Source organism: Portunus trituberculatus, chromosome 24, assembly GCF_017591435.1.
Source record: "Portunus trituberculatus isolate SZX2019 chromosome 24, ASM1759143v1, whole genome shotgun sequence".
NCBI lineage: Eukaryota > Metazoa > Arthropoda > Malacostraca > Decapoda > Portunidae > Portunus > Portunus trituberculatus.
Window position 1 is genome coordinate 19177357 of NC_059278.1, and position 25062 is coordinate 19202418.

The 25062-nt window shown below is 37.3% G+C and overlaps 1 protein-coding gene across 10 annotated transcripts; it reads left to right on the forward strand.

Annotated features, from left to right (window-relative positions):
• Positions 1 to 1414: 1414 nt before the first annotated feature.
• On the forward strand, positions 1415 to 24518 carry LOC123508102 (RUN and FYVE domain-containing protein 2-like). Of its 10 annotated transcripts, none has more exons than XM_045261563.1 (12): positions 1491 to 1629; positions 8360 to 8896; positions 12130 to 12308; positions 12699 to 12808; positions 13162 to 13369; positions 13566 to 13723; positions 13869 to 14046; positions 14277 to 14537; positions 17183 to 17280; positions 18489 to 18552; positions 18935 to 19087; positions 19385 to 24518. In XM_045261563.1, the coding sequence occupies exons 2-12, from the start codon at positions 8467 to 8469 to the stop codon at positions 19748 to 19750; spliced, it is 2205 nt and encodes a 734-aa protein (XP_045117498.1). In that variant the 5' UTR covers positions 1491 to 1629; positions 8360 to 8466; the 3' UTR covers positions 19751 to 24518. The 10 variants fall into 10 exon arrangements, with proteins under 10 accessions (XP_045117502.1, XP_045117498.1, XP_045117499.1 ...); XM_045261564.1 differs by lacking the exon at positions 1491 to 1629 and adding an exon at positions 6386 to 6455; XM_045261561.1 differs by lacking the exon at positions 1491 to 1629 and adding an exon at positions 6775 to 6919.
• The last annotated feature ends 544 nt before the right edge of the window (positions 24519 to 25062 follow it).

Genomic DNA, 25062 nt, shown 5'->3' on the forward strand with positions numbered 1-25062 from the left:
GCAAAATAAAGGTTGGAAGGCAAAAATGAAGTAATGAGTACCTACCTAGACATTTCTTTCCAAATATGACATAACTTAATAGAAAGGAATCATTATCTATAACATCTATAGCTTGGCCATCAATAGCAGTCTGTAGTGCTCTTCATTGTTGAACAGGAATTACCATCTCTCCATTCTACATTTCTACAACTTCAAACTACCCATAGTGAAATATGTGTGTGTGTGTATTTACCTATAGTGGTATTTACCTAGTTGTAGTTTTACAGGGCCATGGGCTTTACGCTCGTGTCGCCCCGTCTCCATATCTACACTTATCCAATTTTTCTTTAAAGCTATGCACACTCTTTGCTGATACCACTTCCTCACTCAAACTGTTCCAAGTCTCAACACATTTTTGCGGGAAACTGTGTGTGTGTGTGTGTGTGTGTGTGTGTGTGTGTTTCTATTTATTTATCTATTTAGCTATTTTTTGAAAGGGACAAAAAGAACTACTAACCTAAGCTATAATTTCATAACTTGACACACTAGCATTGGTTTTGACGGTTACATAATATGCTATTATGCATTGCTAAAGATTTCCTAATTATGAACACAAACCATGCAGCTGATAACATTGCACCCATGCAGAAACGTTATATATATATATATATATATATATATATATATATATATATATATATATATATATATATATATATATATATATATTAATCATGGAGAGAGTGCATGGAGTGTTAAGCACATTGCAATAACATAGTACATAGTTGTGTCTTCTTTTTCCTTTCCAGATCCTGTGTTACTTTGCTATGAACACCTATTGAACACACCCACACCCACTAAAACCATACTCTCTCTCTCTCTCTCTCTCTGATAATAGTATTCATACCTGTCTCTGCCACAAAAGTCTGAGTTTGACCAGCCAGTCTCTGCTCTTCTAATGAAGTGACCTTTGTCCTCCCTTCCCTGCCCACTCAGCTCACTGGTTCAGTCACTCCCTCTAAATATTTTGATCTCTTTATTTTTTTCTAATTGATTATTTTATATCTATTTCCGTCATAGAAACTGCCCCTTCTCTCGCTTTCATACCGGTTCGATACTCATAATGAAGTATTATAGAAATATGGAGGGGTGTGCCTAAAATATATTAATTTGATATAAAGCTCCACAGTGGTGGAGATAACCAGTATTTGGTGTATCATTTGATGGTTACTGAGTTATTCGTTACAGTCTTTAAAAGCATTCAAGATTGATAACATGAAAAGAAGAAAAGAGTAGGAATGGATGTAGGTTATATTTTTTGAGGTAAAAATTCGTATTGGAATTATCTTTCTTGTGATAGCCCATTTCTTCTTGGTCGTTTATATCTTTAAAAGACTTCCTGAATCAGTCATGTGATGAATAAGGAAGTAGGGTGAGAGACGGGAGAGGGGAGTGTCTCTCGTCCCGTCAGTGAGATCATGGCTGCCTCAGCTGATGGTGTAAACAAACAGAGGGACGCCCCATCCCTGCCAGCCTCTTACACTCCAGAAGAGGAGGAGGTCATTCCCACCCCGACATCTTACAAAAGTGATCCCTGGCAGTCCTACGTGTCTGACAAGAGGCCAGTAAGCCAGAAGAAATCATGGAAGAGTAAGTACATTTGACACCACCCAGTTGCAAGTACTTATAGAAAGAGAGGCACACTCACATCAGCTGGTTTGTGTCAGCCTTGGGTTCATTTGATATTAGGGTTTGGTATCTGTACCATCCACTGCTTCCTAGGTAAGATTCACTGCCTGCTTGTAGCCTTACCTTGGAAGTGGGTTCAGCCATTCATCAACTCTGGGTCAGTCTTGTTGCATTGTGCTGGATTTTCCTCCAGTGTTTTTATTTTCTTACACCAGGAATTAGCCTTTAACATCGAGGTAGCTTACATTATTAGCTGTGAAATTTGAGTTGTTTTCAATTGATTTTTGTGCTTTCCAAGATTCAGATAGCTGGAAGATGCAACATTGAAACATAGCTCAGAAGATATCAGAGAAGTATGAGCAGCACTGTGATGAACAAGAGGAAGAATGTTATGTTTTAATGTTTATTCAAAACGCGCATTTTTTGTGGGCTACTGAATATGAAGTGATGTATATAACTAGTTCTGTGTTTAAATGGTTCAGTGTACTGTATGTAGCCCATATTAGGAAGAGGTGTCTTGTTCTTGTTGGGGATTTGGGCTGAAATATTGGTAGTAATAGTAGTATAGATATTTGGCTTTATAAATCTTAAATGCTTAAAATGATTACTTATGTACATACTTAAATTGTAGTAGTTATCATAGTACCAAGTAGTAATAGTAGTAGTAGTAATGCTAGTAGAAATAGTAGTAGTAGTAGTACTAGTGGTAGTAATAATAATAGTAGTAGTTAGTTAGAGAGGAGGAGAAGAAAGAAGAGGAAGAGTAAAAGAAAGAGAAGGAGGAGGAGAAGTCAAGGCTATGAATAGGTATTTTTTATTAGGAGGAACTTTGGTGCCCTAAATATATCATCCAGGTAAAAATAGTCTACTACTGATCTGTTAGCATACTCTTGTCCACCACACAGGAACCTCTTCATAGTAGTAGGTAGTAGTGTTGACCGGGGTAATTTGGACCAGGTTTTGACAAACTTTGATACTGTTCCCACATTTATTAAGATAAACTTACAAAAATTTTATGAAAACATAAGCAAGTTATTGCCTTTAAATCACTAAAAAAAAAAAAAAAAAAATCATTCATAGCAGATTCTTCAGCTTTGAAGTAATAAGTGTGGTTCACAGTTATCAAAAAAGTGGGGTAATGTGAACCCCCACCGGGTAAACTGAACCACCCATGGGGTAATTTGAACCACCCTTTATAATGGAAAAAAAAAAAAAAAAAATAAAAATATATATATATATATATATATATATATATATATATATATATATATATATATATATATATATATATATATATATATAAATGGATATAATTCCTCAAAAAATAAAAGTTTTATTTCATAAACATTGAGCCTTTCACATTCAAAATAACAAAATGAATGGCAAGAAACAGTGTAGAACAAAAAACTGTTACTCATAGACTACATAGCCTACTCATTTACTTGGTTACTTTAGCCAATGTTTTGGTGTAACACTTGAAGTTATTGTATTCAGTAAGAAGATTATTTATTCTGAATGTGAAAGGTACTTTTATAAGGTCCCTATGAAGTGATACATAAGCATATAATAAGTAGATTATATGCATATATATTACTAATGGACACTCCTAGCAGATAAAAGAGGATCAGCTGAGTAAAAACAGGGTATAGGCTCAGGGTGTCAAAAGACTGGTCATGTTAGTTTTCCTTCCCACTCTGCAGGCTAGCGAGCAACAGGGAGCTGATTTTTTGTATAAAAATACTGCTCATTGGTTTCCACATTTATTTTTCTATAGATTATTGAGCTTGCTATCACTCGCTAGCCTGTAGAGAGAGTGTGAATGGACAATTCCTAGCTTTTTGAAGTCCTTTATAGGCTTATAGTCTTCATTAAAAATTTCCCTAAATTACCCTAATTATCCTAATAATCATTATTGGGTATATAATGAGTCTAAGCAATCCCCCTTTATAAGCCAAAGATGGCACAGGGCAAAATATTAATGCATATTCTCAAAATATAAATAATTGCACATTAAAAACTACCGGTTCGATTTCCCCCGGCCGCATTTTCCTTACCGGGGTAAATTAAACCAAAAAGTGAGCGTTAATTGTAAGAAAACGAAGCTAAATAAAGTATTGCTGATGAAATCATGTTAAAGTAGAGGTAAAACACTCTATAATCATCAATTTGGAAGAGGATAGTTAGCTGCGTCTGACCGCCAAAACAAAGTTCGGCGAAACCGCTGATTTGGTAAACAAACTTTGCCGCACTTTTTTTTTGGCTACGATTCAGTGCTTTCAGTCATATAATTGTAATTTCTTTCCTGTATTGATTTTTTTTTTATCAAACCTGCACAAGAAATGTGAAAATAGTTACTTTCTATCGTGAAATGCTCAAAACTTCAAAATAAATTTGTATATGAATTTATTGTAAATAAGAATGAGGCTGTCCGAATTGTTCCAGTTCGTTGGACAGTCCGATTTTCCCCGGTCGACACTAGTACAGTGGTTCCCAAACTTTTTTCTGTCATTTCCCCCTGCACCCAGTTCAACCATCCAGATTTCCCCCTTCATGTGTATGAGAGAAAGAGCAGTTAAAACGCACTGAGACTATTTACTAATTTATTTTTCAAATGTACAAATATAATGATAAACTTATAGTTACAGTGTAAAGTGGATAGAGAGCAGTTAGTAACAATTAAGCATAGCCATAGAGAGCAGTTTGTAACAAATAAAAGGAGTTTTGTTTGCTCTTCTATTTAAGAATTAAATTAGTGAGAAGAGTGATGCTGCTCCTTGTGCAACTGACTGGTAGATACGGCGTCGCCCATCTACAACAGGCGTTTTCTCTCTCTCTCTCTCTCTCTCTCTCTCTCTCTCTCTCTCTCTCTCTCTCTCTCTCTCTCTCTCTCTCTCTCTCTCTCTCTCTCTCTCTCTCTCTCTCTCTCTCAGACATGAGAAAATCCATCTGAGATTTTTTTAGTTAGTAGGTAGTGTAATTATTTCCACCCTGGTAGCTTCAAATTTCCTCCCAGGGGGAAAATTCCCCCAGTTTGGGAACCACTGTATTAGTAGGAGGAGGAGTTTTTCAAGTTTATGTATGTATGTAGTATGTCACCAGCACCACCTTTACTACTGTGATTGTTATCATCACCACCACCACCACCACTACCATGACTACTACTACTACTACTACTACTACTACTACTACTACTACTACTACTACTACTACTACTACTACTACTACTACTTCTACTTCATGTAATGCTGACCATGTTGGTAGTCAGGATAGGATGGCATCTCCTCGTCTGGTAAACCTAGAACAGTAGTAGTTCTAATAGTAATAATAGTAGTAGTAGTTGTTGTTGTTGTAGTAGTACATAGAAGTAGTTGTAGTAGTTGTAGCAGTGGTGATAATAGTAGTAGTAGTGGTAATAACACTAATAGTAGTGGTGGTGACAGATTACACACATACATAAACTTGAAAACTCCACACACCACATTTACACAACATTCACCACACCTCCACACATTTTGTAAATCCTTTAAAATACTCCAAATATTATTTATAATGTTGTTAATTGTTGCATATCACAGAAATGAATGGGGAAATGAAACTAAATATTATCCTGTTTTGACACCCAGTAAAATTAACAATACATAGAAAACCAAATATTGAAAGGGGAAATTTAAGTAAACATTGTCTTTGACCTCTGTTTTAACATTGCCATCTCCTCCTCCTCCTCCTCCTCCTTCATTTCTTCTATTTTCTTATTCCTCCTATCCACACAGCAAGTGTATAAGTATATATACTCATTAAGTCAACATAGGTGGACTTAACAGTGGTTTACAATATGTTAAGGTTTTAATGCTTTTTTATCACATTTATATTTTTCATGGGTTTGCTTCTGGTTTTAGGTAACTTTTGAATGCCTGAAAATATAGTTCACATTGTTTAATGTTTATATATATATATATATATATATATATATATATATATATATATATATATATATATATATATATATATATATATATATATATATATATATATATATATATATATATATACTGTTAAGTCGAAATTATTGGAATTTTCACTACTTTAAATGGTGATAATAATTACATATTTCTTTAATACTAGTTAGGCTGGATATGTTTTAATTTTGTGAATATATTTATCAAGTAATGAAATATGAGACATTTGGCCGTGGTTTCATATTTTCTATTTCATATTTTTACATAAATTTGCCTAAGTCACTTAGAGACTAAACCCTGATGAACAGTCTTTTCTATCAAGAGGTGCCAGCGAGTCTTGGGTGGTAGAATGCCTCTCAACGGAGCCACATACACGTGGTAACATTGCTGAAAATGAGCAAATGGAGTTGTTTCTCGATTATCACGTTCATTTTCAAGATAATGATGCATTGATAGATAACTCTAAGCATTTTAGATAGTCACAACAATTTAGGCATGTAACTGATATTTGGATATTGAATTTGATACTTTATCCATACGACAAACTGCAATTATTGCACGCACATGCTAATCTGTAGGGACAAGTCACGGTGATGAGGGGTATCTGCGGCCATCCCCCCTTTCCAAAATAAATCTAATACATCATCCATCGTTTTTAGGAACTTGAATCGAATTGCGATGTCAGCATAAAGGTGAAGTGTGTGTGTGGGTGTAGGTTGGCTGTGGGATGAGATGACAGCGAGTGAGTATTGATCAGTCGGCAGTCGCCCCTCCCTGTCCACCCGCCGAGTGGAAGGGCAAGCTGTGTGCGCATCAGCTCGTCTCCAGCACGTAATCTTCTCATACATGTGTTTCCATCTAATACAATACATACAATATACAATAGATATCATTATTAATACTGGGCCATATTTAATTTTCAAGCAAAGGCTGCAGACTTTAATCCCTATCAGGAAATCATCCGTCGCGTCTTTAATCCAAAGGAAAGGTCGTTGTTAATATTTCCATATCACGCTTTTCTCCTTTGTTTATTTGATTGATGTGTATGTCCAAGTAGTGAAAGTCAGTAACGTAGATATAATTTCTGTGAAGGAAGAAAGGAGTACGTGGTTTATCTGGAAGCCAGCAAGAATTGGGGAGACGCTTGCGCAGGGCCGCTCCCTCCCGTCTCTGGAGGAGGTGGAGCAGCAACAGTGACTCTCGCGGCTGCTGCTTCCACGGTACTCAGATCGGCAAGACTGGCTGACAGTAGTGAACCACTGCTCAATGATCCAGTCTTTCGTCAAAATAACACAGTAAAGTGTCTTAAGATGGAAGTAAGAGCAGAAATAGAAATGAAGGTAGGCCTCGTGATGGACGAGGTACCAGTCTAGCGTGCTCAGAGGTAAACAGACGGAATGTTCGCGCCCGATGTTTGGCAACCTACAGTGACTCACCAACAGAGGAACATAGAATCGTGTGCTATACTCGCGTCGTACTTTCATTGATGTGGTGATGTAGTCCAAAATGGAAGATAAGATTTAAACCGACAGTGACAAACTATCAGGCGGTGATAGCGTGAGTAATTTTAAAGGAGTAGGTGAGAAAAATCGGTTTTATGATGACTGGAGACCAAGGAATTCCCGGAGCCAGCGTGAACCAATGCCTGCTCGTAACAACACACGTAGTACTCCACCTCTCCGCCAACCGATAGTTGAAGGCGTGACTCCGCCAGTGCCTCGAAGGATTCGTTATCCATTACCTAAGATCCGGATGAATTTTCTAGGCATGTCATGGAAAATAATGTAAGTTAAATCATGTGCATCTGTCTGAAAAAAAAAAAAAGAAATAGTAGTAGAAAGTGGAGATCATTGAACAAGTATAAGACTCGGAACGGTGGTGCAGAGTTTACGTTGCATACAGTACATACATATGGAATAGTCAGTATATCAATCGAAACTGGATAAAAATGTGCATAAAGAAGAAAAAAAAAGTGTTACCTTATTAAAGAATAAAAAGATGACATATATATCAACTTTCAGATTAGGAACACACACACACACACACACACACACGTCTTTCGCAATCTTGAGTTCGCATATATTGTCTCTTTCCAATCTACTTCCTTCTAAAGTTCTTTTGTCACCTTAAGTCAGGAGTAATGAGTTCACCTTTTAACAGGAAGAAGATAATATTTTGAGCCTTTCTAACTAGTCACACAAGCATCAAGAAAAATTAATCGACTCACTTCTCACTGGAATGATCTGCAACATAAAGCAGCAGTGTTAGCCACAGATACAGTAACTGATGGTTATTTTTGATGAATCATCTTCCACCATCTTCCTCACAGTGTCGTTGCTCACTGTCTACAAGTCACCATTTCGTCATTGTTTTACGAAATTAACATGCCATATTTCAGCCTGTTCTGAAAAGTATCATTGCCTACATATGATTCCTGGCTGCTCATCAAGATAACTATGGCAGCTTTTGTGTTACAGTTGTTGGCTTAGTGCAGAACACACACACACACACACACACACACACACACACAAGATGAGTTTGGTTTAGTTCTGTAAAACTCAAACAAATACATACAACAGTCATCAGAAATCAAAAGTATTAGAATACAAATAAAGTATATGTAATTGATTGATTAACACATATGAGATGCAAATCCAGTAGTTTTCACTGTCAATTGCACACTCTGCTTTTGTTTCCTGGAGTTATAATCCTTTCCTCATCCCTTGATGGCCCAGGCACAGGTGTCCTCAGTATTATGAGTGAAGAGAAGTGTGTGTTGACAGCATGACTATATCAGTGAAGTGTTGTGTAGCGCGGCACTCTCACATGGCTGCCCCCTAAGATGGTGTTGGTGGAGATGGCCGGGGCGGAGGACACCATCTACTTGTGCAACTTCCGGGTTTCTGTGGATGGTGATTGGCTGTGCTTGAAGGAGCTAGCAGAGGGAGGCACCACCAGCATAGGGGTCGCTAAGGTGGACAGCTCTGCGTCCTCGTCCCCTGGGTCACCCCCGCCCTCAGGTGCCTACACCCACCACCACCACCATCACCACCTCCCACCTGGCTCCTCTTGCTCGCACACTCTACCCCTCTCTGAGCCACTGATGTTGAACCCACCAGACTCGGCCAACTCCTCGGAGGGATCTGCCGATGGGAGCCCCCCGCCTCACAACCCCGCCCTGGCTTCTGAGGGCGGGGCAGTGGGCCGGGCACTCAGCGTGCTCCCTGGCCTCCCGCCGGGGCTCTTCGCGCCCTATGTGCCGCTCAGCTGTGGTCCGTCCGCACGCTTTCTTCTTTATGTTGCCCTGACACCCCTGCTGGACACTGCTGCCCCTGGCTATCCTAGCTCCACCCGACTTGCTGCCTTCCCACCTTTGACTAATCAGATGATGCCAACGCCATCAGTCCTGTCTGGTTGTAACTCTCCCAGTTAGAGGCTGGCTGTATGGCTCTTATATAATTCACTCTTATTATGGAAGGATCAGACTGACTCTTTTTCATATCACAGAATATTTGTCATTGATAGTATTGATGAATTATGATGACTAACATATCTTTGATGATGTCAGATGAATACTTTCAGCAATTATTGACCCATTTGGCATCCAATGGAACTGACACCAGGTGCAGGTAGACTGCAGCCAGGGCTCCAGCATCTGTCCACCAGATGTGTCTCACACCATGGTTCATAGTTTTATCAGAGTTGAGAATTCAGACTTTGTATTGATGGCCTCTTAAAGAGTCACATTCAGTCAACTAAGCATTTCTTTGTAGTGGAATAACATGTCAGTGAATAAAATAGACCATAAGAAAAGTGTTATATAATTCCTGACTCTAAATAGCACAAAAATAAAAGGTAATGTTGAGTCTTTTATTATAAGGAAAGAATAAAGATTTTGGAAGGAGATTGTTTAAAGTGACTAATGGAAGGAGTTTTATTAAAAAAGATGCCATCAAGACAAGGTTGAAATAGTAACTTTAAATTATGTAGTCATTAGAAAGGAGAATTCATGGGTGATACTTCTAACTTAAGATATAATGACTTGAAGCCTCAGAGCTCAGTACACATATTGTGGAGTTAGTATTCAGAAATTATTAGTTTAAAACTTTAATGTAAAGAGAAAGTTTGTGGATGTCTTTTTAATTCCATTCATACTTTGGTGATTAGTGAGGACTTGGGGATATTGCAATGCATGACCACTGCATGGCTGGTCTTCATAAGATAGACTCATCCAGGGCAGGAACATCCACCAGCTTCTTACAGTTACTTTGCTCCGGCTGATGCTTTGGTTGGTATCTCATGAGGGTTGTCTGTGCCCCTCGTGGACTCTCGATCTCAGGTGATCACATTGCCTCTCATTGATTCTGTCAGGTGGTCTTATTGCTTCACATTGATTCCATCACCATAGGGATGTCAGGGCTTGTTTAATGTACTCTTGAGACATTAAAGCTTATTATTGCCTCTGAAAATAAAGCAGGAGAGCCCAACAATGAGGTGAGAATGAGGAAGCTAGTGCATTGTAATGATCAGTTATGATGCACAACTTTATAAAGCCATGATTACAAACTGATAATTTTGAGCTGAGTGAGTATGTGTTTGTCTGTGTGTGTGTGAATGTGTGTGAGTGTTTCTTGATGCTGTGCATTATCTTCTTTGTTGCTATTAGACATAATAAACAGTGTATGAATCCATTAGCAAGATGAACAATATATATATATATATATATATATATATATATATATATATATATATATATATATATATATATATATATATATAACACAATACAGTATAGATATAATGGATGTGACATGAGTTTCTGTGGATAGCATTTGAAGTGAAAGAATATACATACATGATATTCTAAGTAAAAAATGTTATGCACTTATGCATTTTGAGACCTTGTTTAGTTGTGTTATGAAATTCATGTTTGGCCTGGTAATAGACACAATGGCCAGGTGGGGCGAGTATCCTTGGCTAGACGCGTTGATGTGAATGTTCTTTGGCAAAACAGTAAATTATCCAGTCATGATTTGTACAAGTTTTAGAGCTTTACAGTATTCCATGACAAGATGAGTGGTATTAATGGATAGGTGATTTGCCAATAAACTTTGCACAAGAATAGTACAACAAATGAAATTAGTACTGCATGGCATCATGCCTGCCTGGGTAGGAAAGGGAAGAAGGGAGGCTTGGAACAAATCAGCTGATAGCTAGTCAGTCACATGCTGTGTCTCTCTGAGGCAGTGACAGTGAATGTGTTTATGAGTGCATTGTCTTGCATAATTTTGAGAGAGAAAAAATCCCTTGAGCAATACCACACATGTACAGTGGGGTGGAGCATGTGGACATGCTGTGTCTCAGCCTTGGACACCTGCTCAGCCTGGCTGCTTTATCTACCTGTTGTCAGTACTTGAATTTCTCAACTCAGGTAAATAGTACCTCAAAATGAATATGTGCATTTTTTACTTAGAATAGCCAGTACTTTCATGTGAACTGTACCAATATCTGCAGTAATTTGTGTTACATCCTGTATATGCAACACATACACAGCAATCTTCTATTAGTTTCTTTTCACAGTGATTTTTTTTATTTTTTATTTATTTTTTTTTTTTCTCACTATCTTGTATATCAGTCTGAGGAAGCACACACCTCTTTGCAGCAAGAGAAACAACCTTGTTAGTGATCTGACCATATGATATGAAAGTTCCATTCCAACATTTTATGGTTAGTGTTTTACATGGAGAACTCTTACCATGGAATTATATCTTATTTTGTTTATTTTTATTTAGAAGAAAGCTTTTCATGTAGTTCTTAGAAATAAGGAATGTGCAGTATTCTCTTAAATGCTGATGACCAGTGTCTGATGAAGCCACTGGTTTAATTCAAAAATTTTATGCAAAGAATTTTTTCTGCCATGCATCTTTAGTGAGAGCATTATGTACCCAGTTTTAATAGGATAGAGACTGTTTCACATGATTCATTGTGTAAACCCTTTCATATAATGTATCACTCTGTTATTCATACATTTCCCTAATACTACCTCATAACTGCAAATATTAACATTTAAAATCTTACATATAATGTATGCCTATGTCATTCATGTATTTTCTTTATTCATCTTGAAAATATACCTGTTGAAAATAGATATTCAGTGAAGATAACTTTGAGATATCTTAAGATGGAAAATAGTCATTGCAGATCTTTATCAAGATTTTTCATTGCTTATAACTTTCCCTAAAAAGTTTCTGGATTATCCTTTCACTGTTGTAGACTTCTGTACTGTACATAACTCCTGCAATGATGATTGTAAACCTAACTTTGAAGGTGGCTCTCCACCAAGCATCTCTTTCCTACCCAGCTAGAGAACCAAAGCCATAGTGATAGATTGCCTAAAGCAAGTAATAGTTATAGATTGGCAAGACTAACTGATAAATAAAAAAAACATTGAAATGTAGCAGCAGCAATTGCCATATATTCCATGTATCCATTTCTCCTTCTTCAGAGCGGGATCCTGTGTGCATTGAGCGCAGTAACCTGGTAAACATTTGCAAGTTGGTGGTGAAAGAACTCATTGAGTCCTCCCTCAAATTTGGCCGCCAGTTGGACTCAGACTCAGTGCCACTGCAACACTTCTTCATTGTTCTGGAGCATGTCCTGCGGCACGGCCTCAAGCCCAAGCGGGTGGGTCACGTGGCTTAGGCTTATAGGCACATACACTCTGTTCTCTCACCACAGCCATTTTCAAAGGCCACATAATTGATTATTTGGGATCTCAAGGTGTTTCTCATGTTAATAATGTAGAAATCCTGTTGAATTGTCCTTAGAAGCATTAAAAAAAAAAAACTTTAAAAAACTTGTGTAGCTTCACCCAGAGTTCTTTGAGAGTAGTGGAAGTGCAGCACAGAAGTGTTTCAGAATGTGGTCTGTAGTGCCAAGCTGTTGGTTGTGTTCTGAACTGACCATCATAGTGATTACAGTGTTTTGTAATAGCCAGTTGGTGTGGTGGTTAATGCATTCACCAAACAATCAAGAGAGCCCATCTGCCAAGTTAATGTACATTTTCTTTTCCAGGGCTTATTGGGACCAAAAAAGGAACTATGGGACCTTTTTCAATTTGTGGAGAAGTGGAGTTATGAAGCTCAGGACATCACAGCGAGTGTCCGTGATTTACCCACAGTCAAGTATGTGGCAGGCTGAAATGTGAAAATGTGACTTACAAAGACTTGAGATTAGCGATGGGAAGGACTCAAGAACAAATAAAAAGACTCAATACTTGGGTGGTGGGTTCAGGACTAGAGAGGGTAATGATTTGACATCATGAAGGAAGGAACACTAAAACAGAGGACTTGAGACTAGAGAGGCTGTGGAGGGGAAGGATCTAAGGAAACAATGAAGGACTAAGGAGCAAGACATGAGACTAGTATAGAAAAAGACTTGAAGAACAAACAGACTTATGACTCAGATTAAGCAAATGATTTTATGAGCAAGAATTACCTAGTCTTTCAGATCCTTATATGGTGATTCTAATCCCTAGAACCCACATTGGGCGAGCACGTGCATGGCTTCGACTTGCCCTCATGCAGAAGAAGCTTGCTGACTATTTCCGGCTGCTGATTGAGCGGAGAGATGAACTGCTGACAGAGTTTTATGAGACTGGGGCGTTGATGCTGGCAGATGAGGCCATTGTCATCATGGGACTCCTGGTGGGCCTCAATGTGATTGACTGTAACCTGTGTGTCAAGGTAAGAGATGGGGAACCAATTTACCTTTGTTACCTGGGTGTTGAATGCTTCCTTTGATGTTAATGATGATGGTCAAGTAATTGGAAATACAGTAATAGCCATTGTTTACATTTGTGATTGTTTCTTATAACATTAGCCTTTAAGGAACGTAGAGAGAAATGTGTAAATGGAACAAAACCTGATTTTTGTGGTACAGGAGGAGGATCTAGACAGCCAGATGGGAGTGATTGACTTCTCACTGTACCTGCGCAACACTGGAGCGGACACAAGCCCTGAAGACAGTCAGGAGCAGACCGACATGACTACAGTACTCGACCAAAAGAACTACATTGAGGAGCTTAATCGCCACCTCAAGTATGTTTCCACTCATTTGTTTATTAAGTTGTTTTTTGTCACTCATCTCATTATAGTTTCTTTTTTGTACTTGCTGTGTTTGTTTATAGATTTAGCAGTCTCCTCCTGCAAAGTCTTTACAAATTCTTGCCTTTCCTTCCACCAGTGCAACAGTAACCAACCTCCAAGCTAAGGTGGAAACTCTGATTACCACCAATGCTCTGATGAAGGAAGACTTGGCCATTGCAAAAAACACTATCATACACATGCAGGATGACAATGACCGTCTAAGGAAAGATAAAGGCCTCCCAACACAGCAGCAGCAGGAACAAATGGACAAGGAGGTAAGAGTTGTGTTTCTCTCTGGTAAAGTCTCTGTGTTGTGCAAGAAAGCTCACATCTACAAGAGTTCTGTTCTAGGTAATGCGAGAGGTTGAAGTGTCTCAGAAAAGATGATGTGGGACAAAGCTACCATTTCTTCTCATAATATAAAGAGGAATCAGAGAATACTGAATAGTATTAAAAGCAACCAGAATCTTTTATCACTAAACAATTTTCTTTGTTTCCATGTCAGGCTAAGAAAGCAAGTCGGGTGAGTGTGATTGGATGTGAGGAGGAGATGCAGGATCTCAAGCTGCAGCTGGAGGAGGAGAGTGCCCATAGGAAGCAGGTAGAAAAGGAGCTTGAGTTACAGATTCAAATGAAGGCAGAGAGTGAAATGGCGGCAAAGCTCCTGGAGAAGGATATTCACGAGAAGCAGGACACCATTATCTCCCTCCGCCAGCAGCTGGATGAAATCAAGGTCATTAATCTGGAGATGTACAGAAAGTTGCAGGTAAGGCAAGCATTGGTTCGTTCCCTTCCCTCCCTCTTGCTTCCTGTCCACCACACTCCCTTCTTTCCTCCTCCAAATTGATGTGTTTAATTATGTGCCCTATTCTTGATATATTTATTTGCTTATCTATTTATTTATTCTTTTTATTTTATCTTTATCATCATTATTTTCCTTAATGTGTTTCATAGCTTTTGAATTTGTTTTTCAGTTTATGATCCATCATTTACAGTGTCCTCAGAAAAGACCATGAAATTATTCATATTTCATCTGCATGTTTCTTTCCTGGATAGAGTATGTAGCAGGTTCATGGCAGTATGCAGATAGAATACTGTAAGGGATTTTCCATTGGTTGGTTTTCATGCATTCTGTGTGGAATGGCAATAAATGAGTTGGTTGATATGTTGTCAAACCATTACCATACACTTGTGGAAAATGTTGATCAGAAGAACAGCATATCATACCTCTTTCTCTGGTAAAGATATTGGGTCAGTGATACATGTTAGGAATAGCAGCTGGTAGTTTGGCATCACATTAACCCATCATTACCTGCTCTGCCCATTAATTCTTTTCTGGGAACTTCTGGCTACCATATGAGTATAAGATTTGCTTTAGGCAACAGACACAAGTCCAGGTGTATCACACTGTCTGGTTAGTATCAATGTCATCATCCCTTACACATAAAGAGTCACATTGATATTGAGACAGTGCAGTAGTTCTCATGGATAACAATGTGGATCTCCTTTCTCATAATGATAATGTGGTCTGTCTGAGTTTGTGGGAATACTGGTATGTAGGTATTATAAGTTGTTCAGGAATATCCACCTCTTTTTAGTTACTCCTTTTACTTAAATATTTTATCAGTGTATCAGTTCTGTGTAATTATGGATTAAATAATTTATCTATGTTTATTTTATTATTTTATTTATGTTTAGTTTCTTTTTTATTATATGTTCATTTTGATTCACTACCAGCATTATTATTCTTGGTACAAACTTTGATACTGATTACATAATGCATCTTGCATTTTACCTACATACTCTCATCTTACCTGCAATACACAAAAGGCCCCATACATTTGTAGGATTCATCACAGTTGTATAACTTAAGAATGTCAATTGCACAATCTAGCATTTAATCATCAAGAAGCAATAATGTATAGTTGGTGTGATTTACTTCTCAACCCACAGTTTCATTACAGCTGGATCAGGCAGTGCTGTCAGACTTCAGCTGCTTCTCTCATTACAGTGAAGCTCATTCAACATACCTATCTTTATATTTGTGTTTTTTGCATTTTCATTTTAAAGATATAAGCATTGCTTTTTTCTTTCTCTGCCTTGAATATACACTGAGCTTGACTGTAAAGATAGTTCGCATGTTGTGAAGAGCTTGCTTATGGTTACGAGGCCCAAGTTTTTGGCCAGATTTTGCAGGCAATAGAGATTTTTATGCAAGAATAACATTTTGATCTGACTGCCCCGGTGTTTTTCAATTGGTCAAAGACAGGAAAGATGTATAGGAAAATATTTGTGACTCCCTCATTCTTCAATAAAATTTAGTTGTTCTTGCTGCATACTGAGGCAGTGAGTGGCTTGCAATATCTCAAAGAATTAAGGGCCTGGTCTGTCCTTCTTTGTTGCTGTTACTAACACACACTTTTTCTGTCCTCTAGGAATGCGAACAGGAAATTTACGAGAAGGGCTTAATGGTGGAGCGACTGCAAGAGAAAACCTCAAAAATCAGTAGCATACTCACTAATCTTAGACAATGCTCTGATACACAGATTGCCCATCAGAGTCATAATTTGCCCCCAACTTCCTCAGAATAACTGTGAGAGAAATTGTAATCGGAAAGCAAATTTCATATCACCATTGAAGTGTTAGGCATCCACTGGAATAGATTACAGCCTAGATAGTACATATTGTCTGCCTAAATTTATAAGGATCTTATTCTCCTCAGAAGAAAAAAAAAATTTGTTCCAACCTCCTTCCTAGAATCTCACTGCATGTTTATGAGTAATGTACATATTTTACATCTTGAAGTGGTGTGGCAAAGTACATGACTTGTATGTACGTATATGCCAGGACAAGATTCTCCCCCCTACCCTCATTGCATACCACCAACTACAGTACAGTGTGTTTTTATGTATTATAAATTGTTGTCACTTCTTGTTGTCTATATTGTTTTCTTTTCTTTGTATGCTGCAAAGCCTTCTGACATAATCTGTTATTGACCTACATGTAATTCCTGTGTAGTTTATTTGGCATCTCTGGTACATCTTCATATCACAGCAAATTGCTATCAAATAACTATCATTTGGCTCATGTCAAGAGTATGAACTAGCTTGTTTAATGTGTGACTGTGAATGTATGATAACTCTGAAGATAACTCAGTTCAGAAATTGAAAGCATAGAATGTCACCATATAAATCAGTTTTGGATTATATTATATGAATGTCACTAAGTTTTGATTGAAAAATACTGTGAAGCATTTTGTATTCAGCTTGTTATATATTTTTCATTCAATATTGATGCTTAGTGTCTATGTCCCTGGAAAACCAAAGAGAAAATACGGCCGCAAGAAAAATGTCTGTAACAAAACAAACACATGGCGAGCAACCCTGGTATTCTCTACTGTATGTTTTTCAGGAATGCGAGAGCTCATTAAAACAGAAAACTGAACTCATCGGTCGTCTGGAGGCCAAGGCAGGAGAAATGGCAGAGACTATTCGCAATTTGGAGTCACAGTATGTATTCCAGGACTCTCAGTCTTCTCATGAACCCTCACCAGCAGGACAGAGGTCTCGGTCCAAGTCATACTATGAGCCACTTAGCCAGAGGGAGGCTGAGGAAGCAGCTGAGGGAGAGGAGGGAAAGAAAGGTGGGATAGGAAAGTCAGCTAGTATGTGTGAGCTGCAGAACAGGATGGCTCATCCTTTGTGATTGAGAAGGCCTCTCCCTTGTATGGTGTGAGAACTTTATCCCACTACTAATACTAACACAATACTATCATATATATATATATATATATATATATATATATATATATATATATATATATATATATATATATATATATATATATATATATATATATATATATATAAAGAGATTGCTTTCCTCAGTTTGGCTTAATGATATTTGATTTGCCATTCACCTTTCCCCTTTCCCAAGAAATTGTGCAATATTTTCATCCTTTGGCAATTATAGCATATTACAGTCACTTCTGATTTACATTATTAATTATTAACATTGCATTTAAGTAATCATGTAGTGAGCAAAGAAATTCCTTATGGTCTCTTCATGTAGTCATATTGGTGTCTTTCACACATGTCAAGAGAAAACCTACTGTAGTATTTTATATATGTTAAAAGAGTGTTAGAGAAGACACGAGTGAAAGAGTAGGAATGCTTTCATAGATAAGCAAAAATTGGCAAACCTTCAGCCAAGTGTTTACATTGTCAGCTGAGGCAGCCTTGATCTCACATATAACTTGTCGCGCTGATGAACAGAACACATTTCTGCTGAAGTTATGCCCTCACTTTGCCAGTGTTTGTTTTGATGACATGTAGTGACATAATCTCAAGACATCGCATGTAACACCTAAACTGGATATTGCCAAATAAAGGAAACTGTATCTTGTCAGAGTTTCATTATCATTTGGAGCTGAAATTGTACATTTGGTTGCCTCTGTTTCCTTGTTTGGTTTGTCAAATTTTGTTCATCTATCTGAGACACCAATTCTAAAATGACTCAGCTACTCTGCTTTATCTTTATTTTGTACTGTATTATTTCAAAATATGTAGGTTATGTACTGTACTGTACTAATTTATGTCTTAAGCTTTCCTGTTTGTTTGATTTTGTATTGAATTTATTATTTTTATATTATTTCATTGTTGTTTGTATTTTATTTGATTTAGTTTTGTCATCCCCACACACCACCTTTACCCACCAGGTATGAGGAGTGTCTTCTTCAGAAAGAGGCAGCCAAGACCACTGCCATGAAGCTGAGTGACAAGGTTAGTCCTCCTTCCAGGCTGACACTGTGGCTCTCCATTCACATTCATGACTGTCTCACTGTCTTTGTCTGAAATATGGAGAGTTTCAACAAAAGGCCACAAACCTTATGAAAAGATGACTTCCAATGCCAGTCAAGACACATTCACAATTTTTTAGTCTGTCTTCCTGTGAAAAGTTAGGTAGATAGATTTTAGATTTTTTGGGTCGATCCTGTGTAAAGAATTTTTTCTATCTGTCAAACTCTCTTTGGGTTTTCACTGTACATAGAGATTGCATGAATGACAGTGATCTGTTTCATGCTAGTCTGTTCTATTATCTTGAATCAACATAGTGTTTTATGCAGAAAACCAGAATGATAATGCAAAATTCTGATCTCCACAGGTCTCTAATGGAGAGCTACAGTCAAGTACCCTAGAGACTGATCTCAAGATAGAGCGAGAGTGGCGCCAGTCCCTGCAGGAAACTCTTGTGAAGGACTGTGAAGTAAAAGCTGAACTTATGCAGCAGATCAGAGAACTCACCAAACAACAAGAAGTAAAAATCTTGCCATTTTCATGCATGGTCATGAAATACACTTTATATTGTAATTGTATTTGTACCACTGTACCTGTGTTAATAAGATTCAATCAGTGATTAAAGTGTCAGCTGTTCCTTTCAAAGGACTTGATGAATGTAGGTCAGTGCAGAGAGGCTGATGGAGACTGTAACTTGGTGAACCTCCACCATATAACGAACTTTTCTTCAAAATAATGAGAAAGATTTGTTTTGCAGTAAAAGTTTGTGCAAATAATCATCTGAGTATTTTCTTTTTTATTATTATTATTGTTACAGGAATATCAGATTCTAAAGGGAGCACACATGCAGTTGATCTCTACTGTTGAGAATCAGGAGAGGACTCTTGAAGAACTGGGAGCACATCTGTCAGAGTCCAAGCTGAAGATGGCCGACCTGCGGGATGTGAGCAAGTCCCTCCGTGACGCTCAGTGGGCACCAGACAAGGAAGCCAGCAACTGTCGCCTCTGTGAGAAAGAGTTCAGCATCTCCCGCAGAAGACACCACTGCCGCCATTGCGGTAATATATTTTGTCATGGCTGCAGTGACAACACAATGCCTCTTCCTTCCTCAGCCCGCCCAGTCAGAGTTTGTGATACATGCCACACTCAGCTGCTGCAGCGGTACTCCAACTCAGAAAATTAATTGTGTGGCAGGTTTTCATCTCTTCAGAACAGTCCTATCCATTTGCATCGAGGCTGGTCATACTGTATGCATTTCTGTAGCCATAATGCCAAAGCGATGTGCTCTTTGTATTAGAGCTGGAATTGGTGCAACACTTTGTATATTTTCGTGTAAATTTTAAGAGCTGTGAATAGTGTCAATACAAGTAGAAAGCTTTATAATTTTGTACGTAATTAGAAATCCAAAGCTAAATGTTTCTATTAGCTATTAGATGAAGGGAGAGGTGTTTCTTTGGGCTCATCTTCACATTCTTCCAAAGGAATCACATTGCACTACAATGTTTGCATCTTGTCCTTTCAGTGACAAGCAGATGATTCACTGTTGTGGAGGGAGACAAAGATATGGATTTGCAGATCTGACTTAGGGTATGTAGAAAAAAAATATATGTATATGAATGAAAGAAAACATAGACAAAAGGAATCAAATGAATAGGAGAAGTCTTATTTGATTGCTGCATGTGTTGGTTTATTCTCCAGCTATATGAGTTTGCACAGCATTAAGTTGTACTAGTAGTGAAAAATTATTATTATGTGTAATGCAGCTGAGTTTATCAAGAGAAACATTTAGTGAATGGTTTTTGTTCATTATGTTTTGGTTTACATTGTTCAGAGCCATTTATTTGCACACTAACACTTGATAACATATGAAAACGTGTGGTTTGCATTTCATCAGTAGAAAAAGGATGGTATTGTTAGTATAGGATTCTAAAGATATTTGTTATTTGAGATTGAGAATTGTTATTGCCATTTTGTGATTTTGTTTTTTTTGTATTTGGTCATGTGGTTGTTATTGTATCAATTATAATGAATACATTTTTAATGTAAGATTACTTGAGAAAGAGAGAAGGGAGAGAGGATGAAGAAGGTATACTGTACAAAGTTTGAGAGGAAGACCCCCTTTGTAAATTGTAAGACAAAGATCTAGGGGTAGAGAGAGAGAGAGAGAGAGAGAGAGAGAGAGAGAGAGAGAGAGAGAACAAAAATTAAAAGTTAATAGAAATGGAGCATACGTGATTGGAGGTTATAAATAAGAAGTTGATTATATTGTATTTATGAATTTCTTTTCTTCTGTATGCTAAAAAGTACAATCACTAAAATTTGAGGTAGAAGGAAGCTTGAAAGGCAGTACCTGGCACAGCTCTCCACTCCCTGGCCCTCCCCCTTGTGTCTAGCTCTGAGGAGTCAGATGTCACTGTCATTTGTCTACCTGCATAACAGCAGTAATAGTTCTGTTATCCATGTGCAAGAATTGAACCTAACTGAAGTGGTGGTGGTGAAACTAGGCACAATATGTGGCTGTTAAGAGATCTACACTTATGACTACTGAACACAAAACAGATTTTAGAAAGTCTAGTAATTCTTGAAGAACTCTTATATGTACATATAGTATACATAATTGATACTATTTAGTTATAAAAAAGCTTCTGTAAATAGTTCATTTTTCCTATTATTGTATGTAGCAGTTGTGCTAAAATGAAATAAGAGATGAATGTTAATTTCAGCTGACATGATGTCCAGTTACAGACACAGGAAACAATCTTTGGAGAAAGGTCTCCTGTTCCTTTAATAATCAGCAGTCTGGCTTTTTACCATCACTTCTTTGGATAAACTCTAGCAGGAGAAAATGATGGAAGAAATTCCTTTAGCTTCCAAGGCTTCAATGTGACCTGTAGGAGGGTCTGCTCATTGCATACATGTGCCTTGTTCAGTGCATTTCATAATTCTATTCTACATACCTACCTAGATGTTAAGGATTTTGTTGGGCTGTTGAAACTTTGTGAACATAATTGTAAGAATTTCTAACTTTCATAAATTTCCTGTTTCAAATAATGATTAAAGAATGAGGTCTGACTGATAGAGAAAGATATACAAAATATTTATACATGCACATGATAATTTTAATTTCTTGTTATGAAGGTAAGCAGCATTGCATTTCAGTGGTGTGTGAGACTGAGTGGAATACATGATGGGAAAGTGTTATTCCTGGGACAATGGGTTTCATATATTGACAATGTGGTGCAGAAGGAAGGTTGGTTTGACTCAGGATATCAGAACTATTACTGAATCTAATTTCCATTTTCATTAAAAAAATATATTTTCCTGCTAATTGTTATAATTTCTATTTCAATATTTTCTTTCTCATGAGCTTGAGCTGATAACTTAAGCCTACTTATGCTGATACTCAGCCTACTGGTACTTCAGGATCTGATAATGCTATATTCTCCTAACCTGTGAGGTGCACATATTGATGTTTCCATAACATACACATCTTGTCTCTCAATGATACAGTATTGTGTGTTAGTGACAGTTTTAAAAGTTTACATTAATTGAATTTAAGATTTTCATGACACTTTTTTTTTTTTCTTTAGAGATTTTGTTTTATATTCAAAGCATTTCTGAACAAAGTGTCTTTACAGTAGAGAGAGATAGGCCTTGCTTCCTATCCAGTGACTTGTGCCACAGCCAGCTGATGCACCAGATGAGAACACCTCTCGCTGTTGATTAGCAACTGTCAGTGTCATTGCTTACACTCTTCAGTGAACATGATATAGAATGTAATGTAGTATGAGTGGACCAAAAATATTAATGTTCTGGCTGGCTTCATGCCATGTTTTGATCAGAACCTCTGAACACCCATGGGGACCAAACGATTATTGCATTTCATGTGCTCCATGGAATGCTGCCCGAGTCCAAAGAGAGACTGCATGCTGTGGCTTTGAATTTACCTACATCACATGTCATGTTGCAGTTGCTGAATTTAGCAACAGACTTCATATTCCACATCCTAACCTGATGTTGCATGTCCTGTATTATGCCTTCTGGGTCGAGACTCTTTATTGACATGGCACTAGTTACTTGCCTGACTTATAGTCATAACATGGCTTCTAAGCATGTCTGTATACACTATACTACTTCTCATTATAAAATATGCTCATGTATTCCTTTTGTAGTACAGTATGCATCAGATTGACTTAATTCTTACAACAAAGAGGATAGCAGAGACAAGGTGCTCTCCTTCACACACCTTCAGATATACCCACAGCCATTTCCTCACATCTTAATACCTATATATCTCTGCCTTTGGAATACTTATCACTATATCTTGAGTGCAACTCAAAATTTTGTTTCATGATTTTATAATATGATTTTAGAAATTATGAATAGTAAATTAAAATGGTATAGAGAAAAGTTGCATTTAACAGTGAAAATATTTCTACTGCTGATAAAGTAGTAGTATTCATTGATTTATTGAGGAAGATGAAGATAGATTGATTCTACATGGGTTTTTTTTTTTTTTTTTTTTTTTTTACCAGCAAAGTATGTGATGCAACTCCAAAGCACACGGATGATTTTTCAATTGTAAAATTGTTCATGCTGTCACATCCAGTGAATATTCATTGGTATAGTTTTGTATGGAGAAACAGTCTACCTTATTGTATTTGTATGTTGACCTGATCAAGACTTTTCAGTTTGTTGTATGTGCTAAGATTGAGCAACCACCTCATCTATGCACGTGTGTGTGTGCGTGTGTGTTTCTCTATTTATTTCTGTATTTTTACACTACCCTTTCCCCAGGGATATGAGCCTACCCTCTGTTCTGTGGCTAGCTAGTAAATTATTCTTTTCTCAATTACTCTACACTTTCTAGTAAACTTTCCATGCTGATCCTTAGATTGCTTTCAAATATGCATGCACAGGCCAGCAGAATGAGAGATAATTAGTTTGAGTTGACCCTGACCTCTGTTCCTTCACCACTACACTTCTTAACTCTTGACTGACATGTGTGAATGGCAAGGTCATGGAAGGGAGACTTGTATTGACTTTATAGTGATTAATGTGCTCTTGGAAAGGCTGCTGTCACAGTATATGCTCACAGTACATAAGCAAATGTTTATATGTTATGTTAAATGTGATTGAGACTTCTTTACTGTGTAAAAAGAAATTTAGGATTATATATAATTTTGAGCCAGGATACTACAGCCAAACTTTGTATGTACTATTGAATCTGAACTGGATCTGCCTCTGACCAGAATACAGAGCCCCAGTTTGTACAGTTGGCATGACTACAAGGATCTCAGAATTGTCTTGTATATGTTGCCAATATAAGCCTCAAGCATTGTGCATAAGAGGAGAATGAGCTTGTGTTATTGTGGGTGATTGGATAGACTTGTTGCAGCACAAGAATAGAGGCTGTGTTATGTCAGTGTTTGAAAGCCATGTCACAATATGTAGGTATATAGGCATGTGTGTGTGTGTGTGTGTGTGTGTGTGTGTGTGTGTGTGTGTGTGTGTGTGTGTGTGTACTGTAATGCAAGTGATGGGGAAATGAAAGTTCATGTAACACTGATAAGAGAGTAATAAGAATGATATATGAGAATATGTTCCATACAAATGCTAATGGTTGTATCATGTTGAAAGTTATATTGGTCATGTATGGCACATTATTATTATTATTATTATTATTATTATTATTATTATTATTATTATTACATCATACAAATTTGTTTTGATTAAGCATTTCTTTAGCATTATTTGTTTAAGGAAGCATGGATAGGTTTCGCATGCCTGATAGTTCAAATCCAATGTTACTGTTAATTTGTATGTCAAATTCGCGTTTGGCTGAGGCATGCATGTCATGTGGCATTGTGTCATGTGTTACATTTGTTGCTACACTGAAGAATGTTTATATACTTATAAGCTATGCTCAATGAAGAATTATTTTGGGGAAATTATGTTTTCTTGACCTAATAAAGAAACTTATGACCCTTTTCAAAGGCCACATATCTTGAGATGCCAAATGAAGGGGTTAATGCTAAAGAAACACGTACGGTATAGAGTTTTATTTCACTATTTAGGACAATGGACATGATGTACAGAGAGAGAGAGAGAGAGAGAGAGAGATATCATGCCTTCTAAAAAAGAAAAAAAAAAAAACCAACTATAAAACAACTATAGATCACACATTTTAAAAACATCTATTTCCACACAGAGAGAGAAAGAAAAAAAAAATCCTATTAAACACACACACACACACACACACTGAACATAGCTTTAAAGAAAAATTGGATAAGTGTAGATATGGAGACGGGACCACACGAGCATAAAGCCCAGGCCCTGTAAAACTACAACTAGGTAAATACACTCTCTCTCTCTCACACACACACACACACACACATCAAACCACCCATTTACATAAAAAAGAAAAGACTCACAAACCTACATAGAGTAACACACACACGCACAAACCACACATTTTAAACCATCCATTCCCAA